At 39.2% G+C, this 22,999-nt stretch overlaps 1 protein-coding gene across 2 annotated transcripts in view; it reads left to right on the top strand.

The window, feature by feature from the left end:
- Window positions 1–21,255, top strand: part of LOC135233102 (suppressor APC domain-containing protein 2-like) — a 24,629-nt gene extending 3,374 nt beyond the window's left edge. The window contains exons 3-6 of one of the 2 annotated variants that reach the window (XM_064296295.1): window positions 12,180–12,326; window positions 12,811–12,912; window positions 20,180–20,203; window positions 20,846–21,255. In XM_064296295.1, coding sequence (XP_064152365.1) covers window positions 12,180–12,326; window positions 12,811–12,912; window positions 20,180–20,203; window positions 20,846–20,974 — 402 coding nt within the window. In that variant the 3' untranslated portion in view covers window positions 20,975–21,255. The remainder of the gene's footprint in view (window positions 1–12,179; window positions 12,327–12,810; window positions 12,913–20,179; window positions 20,204–20,845) is intronic. The other variant, XM_064296296.1, reaches the window with a different exon arrangement.
- Window positions 21,256–22,999: the final 1,744 nt, after the last annotated feature.

Consider the following 22,999-nt stretch of genomic DNA (forward strand, 5'->3'; position numbering starts at 1 on the left):
CACAGGAAAGCATTTAATCTCACTGAAAAAGCGAGTTTAGTGTTTTCCTTATTATTTCTTCTTATTCCACATAAACATTCTATATGCCTCTCATCCAACAGCTTTTCAGCAAGACCAACCAAGTTCGGCTAGTAGTTCAATTAGTGGCTTGTGCTTTTCGTGCAAATAATGCAGGTATATTTTTAGATGTTTATGATTTCACATCGGATAATTTCCCATTGATTAACACGTTCAGAATGTGAAAAACGCACATTCAGATGCAAGCTACAATCGGTCACTGCCACTGCCATTGATACAGACCATCTATCTCTTTTGCAAAGCTTTTAATGGACAAATTATCTGGCAATCGGTGTGTGACATTCGCTACAGCAACAGCATTAGCAACAGCAAAGCACATTCAACCCAAACTAATATTAGTTTTCAGTTAGAATTATTACCAGCTAATGTACGTATTTCAGCATTGAACATAATGTCAATTCTTGTAAGATATTGACACTTAAAACATGTTAGAATTGATTGTCCTCTCATATCCGTTCAAAATATGTTTTGAGTGAAGAAAATTTGTTTTTGTGGTATAGATTATGTGTTCAAAACATTATGCAAAATGTGCAATTTGGAGAGGTTTTGGGACATCTTGGAAAAATCCTTGCAAAATTTCACTGCTTTTAGACATCACTATTTTTTATTTTTTTAAATTTCTTTTTTGCAGTGGGGGGAAAGAGTTTGCAGGTGAATTTTATTTAATAATTTGGAAGCTAGCTCGTGAATTTTGTGAAATAAACAATACCGTTGCATTTTTATGTATATTTTGTGTATTCAAATGAATAATTCTCACATATTTCCTCAATTTTGATACATAGTCTTGATGCGCACAATAATAATGCCATAAGCTCTTTGCTCTGTGTTGCCACAAAGCTGTAAGGCTTTATTTAAGGGTAGTACACCCAGGTGAAAATTGCCTGAATAAATGCTTCAGGAGAAAGGTTAAACACGCTGTGATTTTGTTATCATTGTTTTCTTTTGTTTTGTTTTCACTATGCCATGGCCGCTCCATGACTTTAGTATGTATTTTCTTTGCAAACACCCAGTCTTAATTATTGCATGGTTGCTTAATCTGTACTGCTTTATGATTTCTTGCTTGGGGAGTTGAAATGGTGAAGTAGATTCCTGTTGCAAAGATTCTATCTGTGCAGAGATTCTCTTAGTTAATCTTTGGCGCCTATACCTGTGTCTCCATCTTGCTTGTGTTGTGATTTACACCTGCTCTTTAGTGTCAAAGAATTTTAACACAAAAATTGACCCTGAACTTTAAGAAATTCGAAGGAATACACAATAAGCCACAATTATAATATCCCCACCTGATATATACGTGATCCTCCCTTGAATGCATATGCTTCAAAGATACAGCATTTGCTGTTTGATACATAGCACGCACGTTCCTGGGTCAGAATCTGTGAAACTGTTGCAAAAGGCATATTGGACTCTGTGTGGGGGAATTTCATACTTCTTCCAGTTTTATCACTGTTTCATCAGGAATTTCAGCACCCTGGCAGCTCCTCTAACCACCTTCACTAGGGGTTCCATCTCCCACTTGGCCTCCCAAAGTAGAGAAGGTCTTTGGTGAACTTAACTCCTTCAACCTGGATATTGCCAACTGGCATCATAAAAACCATTTTCGTTTTTTTTGTTATGCAGTGGAGACTTGCAACTCTCAAATATGTTGAATTGACTGACAATAAAACCTGATTTGTGTTTGAAAACCACGACTACATTTAGCTAGATGTCAGGTACTTCATCACCAACAGTTGTAGCTGGTGAAAACACACAAGGACATGTTGTTGTAATACTTCAGAAACTTGTCTCAGAAACAAATGTTGCCAGTAGAACTGTCACTTCATGCCATAATTAATTTTAATGAAGAAAGAGCGTGGTTCAGGAGGTGAAAGTGAAAGGATGACACAATCAAAGACGAAGTGAAACAAAAACACAAATTCATGCTATTCTAATAGGTAACGTATTGTTTTTACTGTTTGTGTAATGAAATATAAACGTTACTATTAAAATATTCTATTGTATTGATGACTACGATAACTATTGGAACATAACCATTGTTTTACAGGCAATACATATCCTACAGTTATTCTCAAACTGTTGGGATTCATCTCACTTTTGTAGGCTTTTGTCACCTGCTTCAATAGCTTGTACCCTAAGTTATACCGTTCATGACAAAAAATACAATTATTTATATGCATATAACTGTTATTTATAAAGGTATTTATTTTTGTTTATCTTATAGCTGTGTATAGTCTTGCATAGCCAGACCTATCTCCACACTTTGTTTCAGCGCTGTGCCATGCTGGAGAAGGTCTGGCTGAACCCATTATCATTACGCTATAGGGGAAAAAACGCTCTGGCTTGTTTGTATTTCTTTAAACCAATCACAATCGTCTTGGGTGGCGCTAAGCCCAGGATGCAGTGACGGTGCCCTTGCAAAATAGTGTCGGGGAGCAGCTATTTTCTCGTCCGTGTCTGGATCTTGCCCGGTGTACGCTGCAACTACCCCCCTTGACTGCAGGATTTTCACCTGGTCATCCATTATCATGACCAAGGGGGATACTACCAAAACCATGGCATTTTCACACCATGTCTCTGTGTTTACACTCGCTAGCTCACTGCAGACGATAGGCCATGCTTGGTATATGAAACTTTTTCCATAACTGGTGGGCAAACATGCAAGAACATCCCTGTTAGACAGCAAATGTTCTAAACATATTGTTTGTATATCTTTACAACCATTCATTGAAAGAACCAAGCACGCCTGCCTTATTGCACGATCCAAATCTTTGCCATTTTCAGTGTGTAGGTTGCTAGCTTGGAGGTTGTTGTTGTTGTATCACGTAACGACGGGGACTTTGAAAATGGTAACATGCAGATAGCGGAAGGGGAGCAGAATTCCGACTGAAATAGTCGGCCAATGGCAGGCTTATACCCACAGTCTATATCCTGTGAGTCAGACTATGCTGTATATAATGTTTATTTATTTGCATATAGTTTGTTATTGTTAAACATAGTTATTTATTGTTTGTATTGATTGCAATCAAAAAGAAAGCAGATTAACAATTTAAAATTTCTAAGCATATTTCTGCCAGGTACCCTTTTTATACATTATAAACTAAGGGTATGTCCGATTGACATGCTCAAATATGTGGTTACTCCATACAACCTATTATTGTAAGGTAATCTGATATACCTGAGCTGACACTTTTGGTTTTGGAGATATACTCAAGTGAACACATTTTTTGTAAGTGAAAATGACTTTTTCCCACTATAATAGGGCATACCAACTAATCCATATCAGATCCAGGCCTAAACTTGACATGCCCAGGGACAAGTCTTCAAGTGGGGCTATCTATTGGATAAACCAGTTTAATCTGTAAAAAACTTAGGGTGTCAGGCCACGGGAGGGTTAGGACCCAGACACAGAGTGAAAAAAACCCCTCAAAACTCCAAATGGTAAATTTAAACAGAGACTTTACTTAAAGTAATAATCTCGAAGATTTTCATTAAAATAAATGTCTGTTAAGTCACTATCTATCGCCGAATTAGGTAACACAATGGTGATTGAACCTATTATTATATTAATTTATATTATTATTATTATTATAATTTATGATTAAAGAACTGGGTGTCTGTGGCGACATTCCCGGGAAAAAATCACAAGCGGCGCATAGTTAGTGACGCGTTTTCCATTGCCCATCAGTGGTTGGTCCACCAGAGAGGGTAGGCAGAGCTAACGCAACAGGCTTGCTCTTCAACTCACTTGTGTGTGAGCGGCGTACTATTTTTTCTGGTGTCTGCTACAATAACAAAGAAAGTTATGGAACCGTAAAAAGTTCTTGTGTAACATGAGAGGTCATATTATTTGTTGATGTACATTTCGTTTTACATTTGATGACAATGTAACGTTACTAAATTACATAGCTATTTGCACAGCTAACGCTAGCTACCGGACCATGTCAAGAAAGGCAACATTAGTTTAGACAACGTTGCGCACAGTATCCATCTCTCATATCAGGTAACTTTGTGTTAGCTAGCTAGCTAATGTAATTAACACAATCTAATGTCAGCTAACAATTAGAAAAAACGCTAGCTAACGCTACCGACCGGTACTGACCTTGCCAACCGTCTCTCGAATGCAATGCTACCTTGTTCCAACGTTGCAATGTAGCTAACTAAAGGGGCAGGCAACGGCTCTGCTACTAACCAGTTCACACCGCTGCAGTTATCTCTGCAACATTCTAAAAGCAGAGTGTTATAGTTGGCGTGGCCCAGGTGCCAACTGACTGACGTCACACAGGCGACAATGGTTGGATCGGGTTGGATCTATGGGAAGTGAGGTCCAAAAACGCATCTGCAATTACCGTTTCTCGCCATTGGCACCGCCATAGAGAACGAAACTGAAATCTTTGAGATTGTAACTTTAACTAGAACAAAACCAGGAAACCATAAACGAGGCCATGCAGGGCAGGTCTCAAAAATACAAAAAACTTCAGAACAAAAAAGCAGAACTTCAAAGACCAAAAACATGCAGAGCTGAACTTGGGCAGGGCAGAACATAGGCAGGCAAAATACAGGCAGGGGGAAAACAGACCGGCGGAACACAAACAGGTCAGAACACAGGCAGAACACAAGGCAGGGCAGAACTCACAGGCAGAAACGCAAGCAGAAACACACAGGCGGAAACACAGGCAGATATGCACGGGCAGAAAAACAGGCAGAAACGCAGGCAGAAACACACAGGCGGAAACACAGGCAGATACGCAAGGAACCAGCACCCGAGTCAGGGAAACAAATAACTTAAATAGACAGGACACTAACGAGACACAGGAGGGCACAATGCACAATCACATCAGAGGGGAACGGGATAACGAGGCACAAATGGAAACAATGATTGAATAATAGAAAGCAATAATACAACAAAACACAGGGGGAGAACGAACTGAAACAAAACTGAAGTGCCACCATCTGGCGGCCCAAAAAGGAAAAACAAAAACAGAGTAGAATCCTGACATAGGGTAGTGAAAAACCCCTAGTGGTTAATTTAGTTAAGCTATGCTTTACCTCAGCACCTGTTCTGATCTATCCTGACTTGTATCTGCCCTTCACAGTAGAGGTGGATGCTTCTAACATGGAAGTAAGGGTGGTCCTGTCCCAGTGATCTCAAAAGGACTAACAATTGCATAGTGTGCCTTATTTTGGTGCCTAAGCCCCACTAAGAAGGATTATGACATAGGGAATCAAATTCTGGCAGTCAACTGGAGGAGTGGACGCATTAGCTAGCGGGTTCCAAGCAACCTTTCATAGTATGAACAGACCATGAAAAACAGACATATATCCAAAGTGCCAAATGGCTCAACTCCTGCCAAGCCAGATGGTCACCGTTCTTCAACCAGTTTTCGGTCACCCTCTCCTACTGCCTGGGCTTAAAGAACCTCAAGCCAGATGCCGTCATTAAGCAGTCAAAGTGGGAACAATATCCTCTTTCTATCATCCCATCTCTCTTATGATTGCTCCAGTCATCTGGGAAACCATAATAGTAGTAAGCCAGGAGCCTGACCGCAGAGTCAGCCCACAAAACTGTCTCTGTCCCTAGTGAGGCCCATTCCGATGTCCACTATTGGGCTCACTCTTCTCAGTTGGCTAGGTACCCATGAGCCCAGAGAATCTTGGACTTTCTGAGGAGGAGATTCTGCTGGCCTATAATGAAGACAGGCGACCGGGCCTTTATCTCTGCTTGTTCCAGATGTGCACAGAATAAGACCTCCTGCCAGCCTCCTTCTGGTCTCCTGCATCCCTTTCCCTATACCAACTCATTCCTGGTCCCACCTGTCTACAGACTTTATTACTGCTCTCACTCCCTTGGAGGGTTATACCACCACCATGGTCATCATAGACAGGTTCTCCAAAGCTGCTAACTTTGTCCCTCTGCCTAAGCTCCTGTCCACCAGGAATACTGCACAGCAGGCCATACAGCATATTTTTAGGCTCCCTGCTCTCGCTCTCTTGCATTCTGAATTCTCCTACGTGCTTCTGCCAGCCTGTCCTCTGGGTTCCATCCACAGTCCAATAGCCAGACGGAGCACATAACCCAGAACTTAGAGACATGTGCAAAGCTCCTCTACCAGCCTGTCTCCCTTCAAGTGTAAGTATGGGTTCCAGCAGCAGGTTAGTTTTCACCCACTGATGTTGGCAGATCTGGAGGAAGGTTTGAGCGGTTCTCCACCATGCCCCTACCAAAACCAGGCTAACCACTGATTTTGCCCTGTTCCCCTTTTTCCGGCCATGGCAGAAGGTCTGGCTGTTAACATTTAATTAATAAATGCTTAATGTTAGATAGTTAAAAGTGCCCTGTTTTCCTCCCTGGTTTCTGCTGATAGCTGTTTGGAGTCACCTCCTTTTCTTTTTGTTGTGGTCTTGATGTCTCTGTCTTAGCAGTAATTTACTCTATCTAAACTTAGAGAGAAATAGGGAGATAGTTAGGGGATTAAAATGTGGCCAAAGCTGTGTGAGGGTTGCAGGATGATCATACTTCTGGAAAGTGATTTCCAGTGTGAGTTCCTCTGCTACTGTTGCCGGCTCATTGAGCACCTCGAGAGCAAGATCCTTGATCTCAAGAGCTTCCAGCTTGCTGGACTCCACAGTTCACGATTGGTTGAGTTCCAGGAACTAAGTAGTGAATTCTTTAAGGAACTGCATAACACAGCTGTTAAGGGAGAGACTCCAGAACAGGCAGGAAGAGAGAATTTGATGACAGTAAGGCGCAAACACAGAAAAGGGTGTCTATACGACACAGGAGTGGCATCTCCAGAGGTTGCAGTATCCAACTAATTCCAGCCCTAGCAGGAATTGGAGCAGAGAGATGGCACCCAGATGACCACATCCTCCAAGAAAAGGGAGTCAGTGATAGTGGGGGACTCAATTATTATGACAGTACAGTGTGGTATTCCTGCCAAAATTTGCTGCATAAAGGTAGTGGAGCCACCTGGGACAAGTGATCATTCCACAGTTTGTTTTGATATATTTTGGCAGATTATGAGGGCATCCTCTATGTCCAATGAATGTATCATTTTGGGTGTGCCAAATATAACAAGCAAATATAAGTAATATAGACTGGGTGCAATTTCTTGACTGTAAGACTGCAAATGAAATGTGGGGCAGGTTCAAAAGTGTTATTCTTGAGGCACAATGTAAATTTATTTCAAAGGTAAGGAAAAGTAAGTTAAAAAAGCAGTCTCCCCAGGGGATGAATAAAGTTATACGAGTTTAGTAAAAAAGAATAAACTTTATAAGATATATAAATGCGAAAATACTGACAATAATAAGGTTGAATATTGTAATATGCATGCATGCCAAAAATGCAAAAAATAATCCCAAATGTTTCTTTCAATAGTTCAGTAGGAAAAGGAAAGATAAGGAGGAGGTTAAACACCTTATAAATAAAGAAGGGACATTGATTTATAAGAATAAGGATATTGCTGCTATCTTAAGTAGTTGTTTTGTTGAGAGTTTTACTAGGGAGGAGGTTACTACAGGTCGGAAGGCATATGCAGTACTCAGAATATCTTAGCAGATATTGAGATTGGGGATAAAGAAGCAGTGGATAAATTACATGAACTAAAGAAACATAAGGCAGCAGGCCCTGATGGCATGTACTCAAGTTAAGTGATATTTTAATCACTGGGTATTTTCAGGCAGTTTTTAGAAACTGGAGAAATACCGGATGACTGGAAGCAAGGTAATATGATACCAATATATAAGAAAGGGGTCTGTACTTATCTAGGAAACTACAGATCTGTCAGTAAACTCTCAGTGCTGTATAGGTATACGGCATGCTGCCCTACCAAGTCGTAATTTGGCAGGATGGCATACCGGCTAGGGTTGAGCTGAATACTTGGATGAAACGAGTATTTGGTACGGATAATGTACTTTTTAGGAGCACAAGTACCATCCGAGTAAAATGTGTCAATATACGTACTTGTGATAGGCCAGCCACACACAGAGCTCCTCCTCTACACAGAGCCTATACAAAGTTCACTGCTGCTGTGCCACACAACACAATCTTGCCATCGTCAAACACAGCCACTCTGTCCACAGCGATCTATTATCTATTGTCATATATTCTCAATAAAATAAAGTTTGCAATTCTCAGATTCGGATCAACACATTATTCTCACCATAGCTAAACACACATTTACTGGACATTCACACGTATGCACAAATTACTGATTACAAACGGACATTTCTAGCTTCTAGCTTGCTACAGTGGAACTAACTAGCCAGTTAACTAGCTGCTACAGTGGGGCTAACTAGCCAGTTAGCTAGCGACTACATGATATAAGCATGTATTTCCTAACATTTAGCAATCTCATACACACACTCTACTAGCATCATTGACATCCTAGCATTCTTATACATCCACTGTACTAATGCAATATCACTTTTGTACAAATTTAGATGTCGTCGCTCACCTGAAATCATAAGACATACAGTACATCGTGGTTAGCCAACTGTAACCTGGCGCGCTCTGTCTACTACTGTCTTTACACCGTTCAGTTCATTTAAAAAACTAATAAAACCAGAGAAACGATAACAGCGTTTTTTACTGCTACCACAAAGTGAATGCGATGATAAGAAAATTTTCGGTTACGCTGACCTATAAAACGCTATTCCAAAAGCAAAATTAGACATGTTATACATTGTTAGAAAGCTTATACTCTTACCTACTGAATAAATGAATTGTCAATCAAGCCAGTCTGTACTAAAAAGGGCGACAATGCCGTAAACGACATGTGTGGTATTACGCACAGCTATTTTGGAAGGTACCCAAGCATTACAAATGCGCGTCTGTTTCACAAACGGATTGTCCAAGACAATATATGACCACTCAGTCTCAAAAGGGACATCTCTATGCGTAAAACCAATGGTTAGGTTGTGTATTTATTCAATATTTAGTCCCAGATATTGGCTGTAGAATGACATGGTATCATTTTTTAAAACTTTGTCTCGTTTATTTTGTTATTTAGCGAGCAGCGTTTTCACTGTTGTATTGGTATATTTTAGGGCTATTGTCGGTTTTATCTTGTTGCTATGACGGAATACGATTTTTGAGTGGTGAAAGAATATTTTTATGAATGCCGAGATAGACAATATTGTCCATTATGTCATGGGTGGGGGGTGTAGTTGCAGATGAGACTGCAGGGAGGGGGTGCGTGTTAAATGAACGACCAGAGTGACAATGGTGGCGCGGCAAAATTCAGTATAAAACAAAGTGTTTCTGTTTTTAACTCATACTTTGGTTGCAGTAGCACTGAATGTCTGAGTTCAGTAATCTCAGCACGCCAGTGTGCTGACCACTAGGGGTTTTGCTAAGACGTTAAAATACCAGCTTCCTGTTATGCCACGTCCACTTCCGGTTTAAGCTTCGCCCATTCCGAGTACAGATGTTGGTTGAACAGATACAGATACAGATAACGGTGTACTTGCTCATCCCTAATACCGGCGATCTGAATAATACTGCATTGATATTTACTGTTCGTCCTTATGTCTGTTATTGACATCAATACTGTCTTCTAACTTGAATTTCATTATTATTTTGGGTGTGGTTTGTCATTCTTGCACAGCTAGAAAGCATAATTTTGTTGCTGACTCCTCCTTCCCTTCTTATTTTGACAGGAATGCTCAGGCACCTAAGCCTCTCTGCTTTACACCCCAGTATCCATTTGCTATACATTTGAGTGTTGTGTGTAGAGCAGTGCGGTTGGCTATACTGTAAATACAATGTTGCATGAAATTGATTTCTTGTTTTTATGCAGGATGTAGTTGCAGAGATTTGTGGCTTTACTAACCTTCAGGGGTGTGGAACTTGTGCTCTGCCCATTGTACGCTAACTACCAAGGCGCATGGATAGATGAGGATGAGTTTTACAATTTAATGGTGCTTCTCATTTACATGAGATTCTCACCTCTCCCAGATGTAAAGCATTACAAGGGAACTGATTCACTGCAGGGTTCGTGGGCAAGGTTGTTCATGTTGTGTTATTGTTTCAAATCTCTGCTGGCAGCTCTGCATGTTGTAGACCCTACCACAGAAGACAATCAAGACATCTCACTAAACTTTGGTATCTTTTGGACATTTTGGACTTAACACATTTCCTGTGTTAAGTCAATTAGGGTATCTACTTCATTTCATAAGAGGTAATTTCAAAATAATAGCTAAGAGACTGATTTATTTAAGCTTTTATGTACTCCATCAGATTTTCAGTGGGTCAAAAGTATACATACATTTGTTAGTATCTGGTGGGATTGCCATTTAATTGCTTAACTTGAAAAGCTTTGGGTAGCCTTCCACAAGCTTCTCACAATACGTATATGGAATTTTTGCCCATTCCTCCTGACAGAACTGGCGTAAATCAGTCAGGTTTGTGGGCCTCCTTGCTCAGACAGACCTTTTCAGGTTAGTCCACAAATTTTCTATGGGATTCAGGTCAGGGCTTTGTGATGGCCACTCCAATACTCTCACTTTGTTGTCTTTAAGCCATTTTGTTACAACTTTGGAGGTAAGCTTAGGATCATTGTCCTGCTGGAAGACCCAGTTGCGACCAAGTTTTCACTTTCTAGCTGATGTCTTGAGGTGTTGCTTCAGTATTTCTAGATAATCCTCCTTCCTCATGATGCTACCTATTTTCTGAAGTGCACCAGTCCTTTTTCCATCAAAACACCCCCACAACATAATGCTGCCACCCCCGTGCTTCAGTTGGGATGGTGTTCTTCGGATTAAAAGCCTCACCCTTTTTCCTCCACACGTTTGATTTTTATTTCATCTGACCAGAGAACACTCCTCCAAAAGTCTAGGTCTTCATCCTAATGATCACCTGCAAACTTAATTCTGGCTTTTTTATGCTGGTCTTGGAGTTGGGGTTCTTCCTTGCGTGATGGCAATGTAGGATTGTCTTAATGGTGGATGTAGATCCTTTTTGGCACCTGGTGCCTCCAACTCCTTCACCAGTTCCTTTGTTGTTGTCTTGGGGTTCATTTGAACCTTTTGGACCAAAGTTTGTTCAGCTTTGGGAGTTAATTTGTGCCTCCTTCCTGAACAATGTGTCTGTGTGGTCCAGAGATTTTTATATTTGTATACGATTGTTTGTACAGAAGCTTGTGGGACCTTCAATTGTTTGGAAATTGCTCCTAAGGAGGAACCGGAATTGTGAAGATCCAAAATTCTTTTTTTGAGGTCTTGGCTGAGTTGGTTGGATTTTCCCATGGTATCAAGGGCAAAAAAGGTAGGTCCTTAAATACAGTCACAGGTGACAGTTGACTCGCAGTTAACTCCTAATTATGACAATTAGCCAATCAGAAGCTTATAAAAAGTCATTACATCAATTTCTGGAATCTTCCAGACTGTTTAAAGAGACAGTCAACTTGGTGTATGTAAGCTTTTGACCCACTAGAATTCTGATATAGTGAATTAAAGCTGAAATAAATCTGTCTCTAATCAATTGTTTTAGAATTACATCTCATGTGAACAAAGTAAATGCCCTAATTGACTTGCCAAATGAAATGTATGGTAACATGAAAAACATGAATATTTTTAGCCTAGGTGTACATGAACTTTTGGCCTCAACTGTAGCTATTATGATAGTGTCTTTGTTAAATAGCTATCAGGTGGTGATTTTCAGACCCCATTAAATTAATGTTATTTGGCTAACAAAGCTAGCGGTAGACAGAGCGAGCTGTGCTTACACGAGTTAGGAGAGCTTGAGCCCCGCAATTTATCACATAATTTGTGGTGAGTAGCTCAGTGGACCTGGGTCTAAAAATGGTAACTGTCCCTTTAAGCATGTACATTACTGTTATCTGTATCTGTAATTTTATGATCAAGGGTCACTGTTTAGCTCTACTGCTTTTCAATATAATATATATTTTTTAATTGTTGAGAATTGTTGAGCATGGTGATGGCCCAATTTATAACTAACAGACTGGCAAAATCAGAAAACCATCTGGAATATGCACAAAGCGGTAAAGCAAAAATAACAAATTTTACTCTACTCTTACCACAGTTTTGGTGGGCACTGTACCTTAGGTGTGACTCAGCTGTTGACTTGGTGGGGTATTCTCTTCAAGCTGAAGCAGATGAAGGAGTTGGAGCAGGAGAAAGATACACTGTTGGCAGGACTGGAAGTATTGGATCAGGCCCGGGAGTGGATTCAGGACCAGATCCAGCTTGTGACTGAGAGACAGAGGCACATGGGCCAAAGCAACCACTGCATGGTGAGTGGTCATAATGCTAAAGGCTTTCCTTTGTAGCACCTTTTATCTAATGATCATTAAATTACTTTAGTGAGTGCTTTCTCATGTGGGTGTTTCATAGTAACTGAGTTTGTGCTGGAACAGTCACCATGCATTAGCGAGAGTATAGATGAAAATGATTTGCACTGGAAGAGGCTTACATTGCCAAATTTAAAAAGCCATTTTGAGAATTTGCTTACGAAACCACAGCTACACACTTATTTGTAATTAAAATAAATCTTTCTTGACAACAGCGTGTCAGGACCTCCGTTTAACTTGCTGTATCACATAAGCATTAAAGTAAAATGGAATAAATGCAAAGCTAGGGTGTGTCAACAGACCCTCATGCTGGAATCATTTAAACATTTAAAATGTTAATTGTAGAGTCCAAATGTAGACATTTTTGCACTGTTTAACCTTGGTTTTGATTGATCTTAACTTATGATACAGAACATTTCTCTCCCAGGATTTTATCTCAGAACCTAGCCATAGTCGCCTGAACATCCTGCTACCCAAATTACAACTGGTCAACCACTGCCTCAGTGACCTCCTGTCTTGCTCTGGTATGGTAAGTGTATTAAGTGAATTGTGCTTTAAAGAATTAATACCCTCTGCACAATTAAGCTGATTGGCTTTTTAACTATAAATGGATGATCTGGAAAGAACTGGGTATGAAGAAATTCTACAGAGCTTAAATTTGTCTTGAAAATCGAAATATGTGAATACTGACCATATTAGGGCTCCAAGCCTCAAAGGTATGACTTTAGGGCTTAACGGTCTACTAAATCTTTTATGCTCATGCAATTTCTCAGGTTCATAGAGGGTATTGAGCTGCATCTGATAAGATAACTCAATGCCCATTGAACACCCATAGGCTGGACCACAGTCCAATATGGCCAATAAATGTACTAATCATACAATTCATAATGTTAGGTCTACAAGTGTGAAAATTTACCCCTTGATTTAATCAAATACAGGGGTATAAGGGCTTGTACATTTCAATCAAACCAGATAAAACATTTTATGTATTAAATCAAGACTTCTTTAAGAGTGGAAAATCCAGGGAACAGGAAAATCTGTTGCAAAGAACCTGTTTGTTTCCAACTTCACAGTCTTCACTATGTTAATAAAATTTTTGAGCCGAGAAAATACTCCCCTTATAATAACCAGGCACAACAAGGTATATCCATATAAGAAAAATAATTTATTTCTGCAGAAAGAATCTGCCACTTACAACAAGGTGGACAAGCCTGAACTGAAGAAAGTTGGGGTGGTCCCTGCTGTTTATAACAATAAGCTGTCTTACTAATAAATACATAATTCAAAATCTGATTTAATTTTAGTTAAGGCATATGCACATAGAAAAATGTAACTATACCCTTCAATGCAAAAAACATTATTTAGTTGTTATTTATCATATTCTTTGAGAGTCTGAGGAAGCATGGTGTCCAAAACAGTTACTCCCAGATAGGGATGGCAAGGGGAAGGATAAGGGAAAGGCTAAGCTCACCCATTTGGACTCCTAGAAATGTATAAGAGAGAAAGAAAACAGACACAATGTACATGCAATATTTCTAACGTCTTGTCCTTGGGAAGTTTGGTGCCTGGAGCCAGAGGCCCTGGTGGAAGGCCTGAGCATTTAGTGGAGTTCATACTTCTAGTTGTAATAAAGATATTCTCCACCCTTCACATTTAACCCCTTATGTATTTCACCCATTTTAACACAAGACTAAAATGACATACCCAAAATAAAATGGTTACTGTGCTCTGAACTCTTAATATTACTGAATCAAAGTAACAGAACCTCAGACACAGTGGAAGTGGAAGTCTTTTTCTCAACTAAAAGATTGGATATAGATGCATGAGGTTGTAACTGATGGGCTTAGAAACACAATGCAGACATAGCCACTGTTGGAGAGGGTGTACACCTCTACTTGGAGTTTACTGGTTGAGGCGGCTAATATGGACAAGAATGATTCCGATTAGAGAATCTGGCTCTGAGGAGTGATATATTTTATTCTCTACAAACATGTGCAGTGCAATTTACATTAAGACATAGAGAAGGCAATGATGGATTTGAACAGAATTGTACTAACTGTGGTAGGTTGGGTAGGCATGCATTTGTGTATGTGTGTGTGTGTGTGTGATATAAAATAAAGGAGAAAACAGAAAGAAATTAATATATGCACACTTGGCATTAGGGACAATATTAACATTGCTGCTATTTCACACAAATTATATAAACTGATGACGACCATTGTCATTAAATGCAGCATTTACCGAACAAAAATACATATTACGATAATGACAATGAAACATAAATTACATCAAAGTTATTCTCACTAACAAGAGAAATGCAGCAGTGTGAAACTATCAAACAAAGTTGGGTCGGAAAATGCACGTTCATATCGGATTAACATAAATAAACCCACAACATGGTTCAAGCCAGAAACTATGCATTTAACTGACTCAAATGCATGATCAAAATAAAGTAATTTTCCGCTACTCACATTAGTTGCATGAACAGCAGCAAACAAAATTTTGGAAGTTTCCATTAATGACTACCGCTCTGCCAGCACACATGCCAAACAAAACCAAAAGGCTGTTTTATAGAAAAAACCACGCCAGAACACTAGGCGTCGCTGACATGCTTTCTCACAGCCGCAATGCTGGACAAATCCCGGTTCAAATTTGATGACCGTACCACCAGAATGAGCATTCTTCATGGTTTATTTCTGAGCTGCGTTTTCAGGTTCTGAGCTAGGTTTTCAAAAAAGCCATTTGGAGACTCCAAAAAGATATTATGGGTTATCAGCGGTTATCAGTAAAATTTCATATACACTACATGGCCAAAAGTATGTGGATACCTGACGTCCAGCATCTCATCAAATTATGGCCATTAATGTGGAGACAGTCCACCCTTTACTGCTATAACAACCTCTACTCTTCTGGGAAGGCTTTATACTAGATGTTGGGCATTGCAGCAGGGATTTGCTTCCATTCAGACAGAAGAGCATTAATGAGGTCGGGCACTGATTGAGCGATTAGGCCTGGCTCACAATTGGCTTTACAATTGATCTCAAAGGTGTTGGATGGGGTTGAAGTCAGGGCTCCGTGCAGGTCAGTTAAGTTCTTCCACACTGTCCTCGACAAAAGAGAGAATAGTGTGGAAAACTACATGAACCTCACTGTGTGCCCAGGGTAATTGTCATGCTGAAACAGGGAAGGGCTTTCCCCAAACTATGGGAGGAGCACAGACTCATCCAGAATAATCCAAACCATGAAAAACAGCCCCAGACCAAGGGGTGTCCAGATACTTTTGGTTATATAGTGTATTTCTGCCAGGTACTCTGCTGATGTTTCTATGCATTATTAAGCAATGGTATGTCCTATTGACAAGGCTTTGTGATGTGGTTGCTCAATACAACTTGTTCTCATAATGTAAGATGGCTGAACTATGACTTTTGATTCTGGAGAATACTCACACACATTTTTTAGTCAGTGAAAATGATTTTTCTTTTTCATAAAATGGGGCCTACCAACTAGCATGCAGGCCTAAGCTTGACATTTCCTAATAGAGACTAGTTTTGTGAACAAAATGAGGGGTTATATCTAAGGTAAACCTGTTTAATATGTAAAAACTGAGGATAGTGAAAAAACATAAAAAACACCTTAGTTCTCTATGGGTTAATGGAGATGTTAAGCTCAGTGATATGTTCTGCCGAACATATTAAAAAGCGCAACAGGGAATACTGTAGCTCAGTAATTTCCCAAATTTGTATTTAACACCCCCCCCCCCCTCTGCCCCGGAATGGTTAATAAAAGAAGAAGACAAAATAGTTTTTTGTGATATTGTAGCAGTGTGAACAGGTGTCTGTTTTAAAATCCATTAGAAACTTTTCCATTTTGTGATATGAATTCTTGAAAGAATTGTATTGTTGTCATTTTGTATTTCACTTATACAAATAGGAATTGAGTTTTGGGACTAAATTTAATTTTTCAAAGTCAATCAGGGAAATATTGTGAAATAAGTAGATGGGTGAAGCCCATCTGTTCCCACAGATGGACATTAATGGGTTTTTTTGTTATAAAGGGGCCTAAGGGGGTTACAGGTTAAATTACTATAATGTATTCATCTTTGTGTTAGATTTAATGATGCAATTTATTGCAGGGGTATTGAGACAGTTTCCCCTAGATAGGGTGTGTCAGACTCCAGGTCTGGAGGTCTGCAGTGGTTGCAAGTATTTCTGGTTTCCTTTCAGTCAGCAGCCAATTCGGGCCTTGAGAACACAGTGTGTGGGCTTTTTAACCAATCAATGACTTAAGTGAATCAGTAACACTAGAACACTTTGAAAGCCAGCAGACACAGGCTTTCTGACATTCTGACAGATATGCCCTTGATGGATTAGATTGGTACTTGTGTTCTGCTTGCCCGGGGGGGGGGGGGGGGTGTTATATTATGTACAATAACTGGATGTCGTAAAACAGATAAAACAGGAACTAGTTTGGTGTGCCTTTTTCTCACTTTTGGCACCTGCCTGTCCAAAGGTCTCTGCATGGCCCTGTTTTCACTGCTGGTTGATGTTTGTAGAAGGGTTGGACTCTGCCCATTTCATCATATAGTTGAGCTTAAAGAAAATAATATTTTTAAATTTGGAGCTGATGGTCTGTCATCAGCTCCAAATCGATCAACGATCATCATTTCTGGATAGATGTCAGTTTGGGACATGCATTTTTCCAGTATAAAATTGATTTATGTTTTACGGAGGGCTGAAAAATAACGAATGAATGCGATAGATAACACTTGGTAGTTCATTTTGGTTAGTAACAAATAATAACTGAGGCTTAATTAAAATATGTTTACTTTCAGAATCCAGCAGTTCCAACAGTCAGTACCCTTATACAGTGTTCATACAGCACTCTAAGTACACAACACAAGTGGTAATGTGTGCTATATTTAATTTAATAATTATGATTTAGAATGCCACACATTGATTAAATTGCTGAATTTGTTTTCCCAACATGGTCATTTGTTGTTAGTGCGACAGAGGGAAACATTATACCATTATAAATATTTTTTTCTTATCGGAATATAGAATTTATTGTGATGTTGTGATATTGTGAAAGTTAGATTCAGGAACTTTAATAATTAATATTGATCAGAAATATGAAAAACACATGAAATCTAACATTAATAAATCACCAGATAAAAGATTGTAAGCAAGCTAAAAACAGGAATAATAATAATAATAATAACAATAAAGACAATACAATGAATAATAGGTTACAAATAAAAATAGAAAAAGACAAATAGAACAAGAAATTAACAGAGCAATATGATTCAACTAACATGAGACAAGCAAATGAATTAATGACTATAATATGTAATATGGGGGTAATACGGCCTGGCGCTATGAACCAAGGGAACAAAGGAGGCAGGAAATGAGGAGGGACGAGAAGAGGAGCGTTTTCGTCAGCTGACAAATCTGGGATGCCGTTATCAACCATAGGATGGATAAAATAGGGGGATGACAATAATCTAAAAGGGAAAGAGCAAAGCTGGGAAAGGTGAAGCGATGGCAAAGGGGATAGAGGAGAGTATTAGAAAGCAAAGCAAAGCTACACCTATATAAATGATAGTCCAAGTAATGGCTATTAGTTCAATTTTCTGACTTGAATTTCTAAAGCGAAAATAGGTTTAAATTTTCGGATTTCCAATTTTATAGCTTGAAATTCTAAATGGAAGCAGCAGGGAATTCATCCTACTTTGAAAAATAGAGTGGGTATCCTTCTGTGGTTTCTGGGTGCAAATAAAATTGTTTGGAACTAATGAGCTGTGCACATGGAATGCACAAAGCAAGTTCTGTCAGGAAACTCAAAATTGCAGCCTAGCCCCAGCAACTGCATACTCACACGTTTCCATGATCAATCATTTGCATACACACGACACCTTTCTCTTACCCATCCAATCTTACCCATCCAATCACACATTACCATGGAGTGCCTTTTTAAACCAACAATCAGACCACTAAGTGGATAGCGCTGGTTCGCAGGCTCCACTGCTGCTGCTCAGAATTGCGCTCCACCACCCCAGCACCACCTGTTTTTTGGATCTGCTTCTAGATACTGGGAGATTTTCTGGTATTCCTCCTGTTCAGTAGGGGAGATGTACAGTACTCCTTGTTAAATAGAGTAGTGCACGCTGGTGCCAAACCAAAAAATGTATTTACATATTCATAGGAAAGGCCATTAACAAAAGCTTTCCTGCATCTAGTGAAAGTAGTAATGTTGGGCAAGACAGCAAGACAGGGAGTGACAGTTTCCCTTAACTAGAGTGGCCAGAGCGACACCATGGGGCTTTGGGGACTTTAAAATTAAAATGAAATGCTATATCCTCCTCCTTCCATGACTTTCCTAAATATTTGGGCTTAAAATAATGTCATTTTTTAAATTATAAAAAAGTAAAGAAATACAGCCAGTCTGTGTCATTTTCTTCACAAAACCCCCCGCCCCCACCATTTTTACCCGTGTCGCTGCCCACTCCGACTTGCTATTCAACAATTGAATGACCGATGCTTTGATACAAATTTCCCAATGAATTGAAACTAATTTCACACAAATCACACAAAATTAATTCACCATAATTGTGATGAAGTTGATAAAGGGTGGGGATGAATAATTGTGGACGCTGTAGTTATAGAAAGGATTAGTTTAGAACTTCATTGAGATAATGGCACCAACATATTTTCGAGTTTTCACTGAAACTAAGACTTTGAATAAACTGAATAGAATAGCTATACCACAACTGTGTGAAATATAATCGATTTGTGTGCGTGCAAACCACCAAAGCTGCGCCATCTCAGTGGAATTGATAAGAGGAGAGTGACGGTGCATAGGTGGTGCATGTCAAAGCACACTCCTGGGAGAAGGGAGCGAAGAAATTACTTGAAAAAATATTGCACTTTGTATTTAACTACTTTTCCATTTTGTGTTTTGTAGTGTTTTTCTCAGCATTCCTGCAATATGCCTTGATACATCTCCCCTTAGCCTATATAAAAAAACCATTATAATTTAGAAATACAAACATTGAAATTGATTCAGTTGTGTCCTTTAAATTTTTTTTTGCAGTATATAGTTTTGTAATCTTTATGAAATTAGGTTGCTGCTGGTGCAGAAATTGATGTTGTAATGCAGGATATGTCTGACACTACTGTCCATCAGCGTAGCAGTAGTACATTGTAAAAACACAGTCTTTCTACAGTTAAAACATTACAGACACAGGTTGATGGCTAATTATACACGCAGCGTTGGCTGTGAAATATATGACTGGTCCCCCAACGAGTCTTTCAAGCAATGTTTCAGTGTAGCAAGGGATGTTGTGTCTCCCCATCCTTCTAGACTGCTCCCTGCTCATGGGCAGGAGCTTGTCTGTACAAAGTACAACTTGTGGAAGTTTCAGTAAAGCATAATAGCTGAAAATGTATTGAACCCAGGGAAGCCTTTCGATTTTTTCTTTAATTTACCTAACTTTATGCAAATCAAACATACAGGTCAAGTGGGAGAAGAAAAAGTATTAACAAACAAAAACAGCAAAACATTTTAGCCTTACATTTTCTATATTTAATTAGTGGTTCATTGCATACAGTAGTTCATAATGAAGATGGGGAACTATGTTTTTATTATAAAAGCATTTTTCATCTTATAATTGACTTCTGTGTCTCTCAGGTTGGTTGAATAAATACAGATACAAATAGTGGAATCCCCCTCCACCCCTAGTAGGCAAATTGTGTTACATTTTATACCTATTTCTCTCTGGTTCTTGTCTTTCTCTATAGCCCATCACCTCCCGTGCTGGTCCTGTAAGTTTGTAATATTTGACATAATTATAAAAGTGGAACATTTATTAAGATAGGGCCTAGCATGTGCTATACAAATAAATTGAAATCTATCTGTGAAATTAGGGTTTTTCAAAAATTATGAATGAACTTTAAAAAATCAAATATAGTTTGAGGTTTATTTATTGACCATGAATGAGGAGAGGGATCCAGAGATGTTAGTTTGAAGTCACAAAGTCAAACAGGGCAGGTTACCAATTCAGTTGACCAATTCAGTTGCCTGGTATAGTACTACCTTGTGGCCAGACAGCACCAAATTACGTCATGGGAAGTAGTCGTGTACTATAATAGTCGCATGACATCATATTTGAACTGAATCAAGTCTTCCAAATGTAGTTGTTCTCTGAAATGCCAGCTATAAGTTATTTGAGGTCAGCCATCTGAACAAAAAATGTTCCAGCACCTTTGGTACTTGGACCTCTCATAAAAATGATAACAAAAACAGGATTCTAGTACCTGAGTTGCTTGGACCTCCAAAGATTTGTCAGCAAACAGTCTGTATGTTATTATCAGACAAATGGTTTTTGGCTCCATTGTAAATTGTTAACGATCTCTTCATTTCTCTATTTCTGCTTCATCATCTATCCTGCCTTTCTTCCTTTTCAGGAAGTGAGAGAAAAGAGTGACATGATCACTCAGCTTCAACAAGATAAATCTGCATTGATAAAGAAGCTTTTTGACCAACATGCTCGAAGCACTCAAGATGACAGCACTCTGGACTCCACCTTCATCTAACTGCACACAAAGGGGTGGTGCCACTGCATCAATTGCCATTAGACCTCTCCCACAAGGGCAGCATCCTGGATCCTGACTACATTTGACCAAGCCCATTTCCCTTGACTCCACCTATCTCTGACCCTCCCCTAAGGACATGTCCATTAGTTTAAAGATCCTCTAAAGCAGAATTGCTACTGGATAGGGTGGTTAATAAGACAAAGATCAAGCACTTGAGTTCAAAAGTTTTCCATTCTATTGCTACAGTGTCCAATAACAAAATAAACTATCCCCAAACAATGCATGTCAATTCTCAAGAACTAGAGAGTCAAACAAAATGGTTCAGAATGATGTAGATACAATTTGAAAAATATAATTAGTTTCTGGACTGAAGTGGTTATATTTGAACTAGAATCATTACTATGTAATCAGCAACGAGTGACTCAAAGGGTGAATCAAATAGATTTGTGTCCACATGCTTCCCCCAAAGCTTTCTTTGAATTTCACAGAGGTATACTACATGACCAAAAGTATCTGGATGCCCCTTGGTCTGGGGCTGTTTTTTATGGTTTGGGGTAGGCCCCTTAGTTCCACTGCAGGCAAATCTCAAAGGCATATTATGCAGGATTTTTTATTTGAAAATATTATAAAATAACTATGCTAAGGCATATCTATGATGCACTGGCAATCTCAGTATTTACACACTTTGGCCGAATTTGTGCACCTTTTACCTGTATTTGTTATTCTAAAATGTGTGTTTGGGACATTTCTGTGAGTGGCACTCTTTCCTATGTGGGGAGGGGTGGATGTGGCTACAGAGTCTGTGGTTTGGGATCAGATTCCAACAAAGTATTTGTTGCTAGTCAAGTGGTGCGATGGCAGAAGCTAAGAAGCCTAGATACAGCAAAGCAAAAAGAGAAGCCGACAGGGCTCATTCAAAAACTAGAGTCAACCTTGGAATTACTTTTCTTCGGTGGCGTCAGCTGAAGTTCACTAAAGGGGATGAAAAGCTATGCGGAGTTGGCCTGTTTTATGTTGGACCTGTAAGCAACGTTACTTTTAGCTAGTTATCTTATGCAGCTAGATGTCCGAGGTTGGGCTTTTGTATCAAATTCTGTTCTTCCATCTTGATGTTTTCCCCCCATGGAAACTGTTAATAGTTGCAACTTAGCTAGCTTGGTAATTCAACGGCATCTATTTCAATCAGTGGAAATTAATTTGATACAGCGTATCTAGCTAACGTTATCTGTAGCCAACTTCGCTAACAAAGTTGCTGACAACTTTGAAAAGGCTACTGGTAACTTCATGAAAAACTCAAGTTCCATGTTTACATCCCAATTCTAACTAAATGTCTAGGGGGGTATTTCAGGTAACAGGATTGCTGATTTTGCTGGATAACTGAGTGGAGTAAAACCCAAATCTTTTACAGTCAGTAATCCTGCTTCATGAAACAGGGTCTAGAACAGCAAAATACCAAACGAGAAAAAATGCAAAATAGCTACACCAGCACGACAGAGTAGCTACCATACAATGTTTGCACATGCTAAGGGGTGCACTCAGTGTAAATATTGTTATAACACTGCCTAATTACTGTTACCATATATATGGAATCATTCAAATTGCTAAAAATTTTATTTTCAATATCTCTGACCATCTCACCTCTTCACTTGACATTTTGCTTGTGGTGCTCTAGGGCAGTGGTTCTCAACAGGGGGGCCGGGGCCCAAAAGGGGGCCCTAGGGAGCTGCCAGGGGGGCCCTGAGATGATAGAACATTATTGAAAGCTTCAATTGCAAAACATCAAGACATGAGTAATTATTCAGCTAAAAAAATAATACAAAGCAAGAAATGAATAGTATATAAAATATGACCTTTTTACTTTCTGTAGATGTCAGACTCATTTGTCTACTATGAATGGGGAAAAGGAAAAAGATTTTTGCTTTGTAAATATTTGAGGATTACAAAAATGCCATTTTATGGGGTTAATTAGAATAAGTTTGACTAACTGCATTGGAGTGTGTACAGATTGAATTGCGATGATGACAG

This window comes from Anguilla rostrata, chromosome 10 (assembly GCF_018555375.3).
Source record: "Anguilla rostrata isolate EN2019 chromosome 10, ASM1855537v3, whole genome shotgun sequence".
Classification (NCBI taxonomy): Eukaryota; Metazoa; Chordata; class Actinopteri; order Anguilliformes; family Anguillidae; genus Anguilla; species Anguilla rostrata.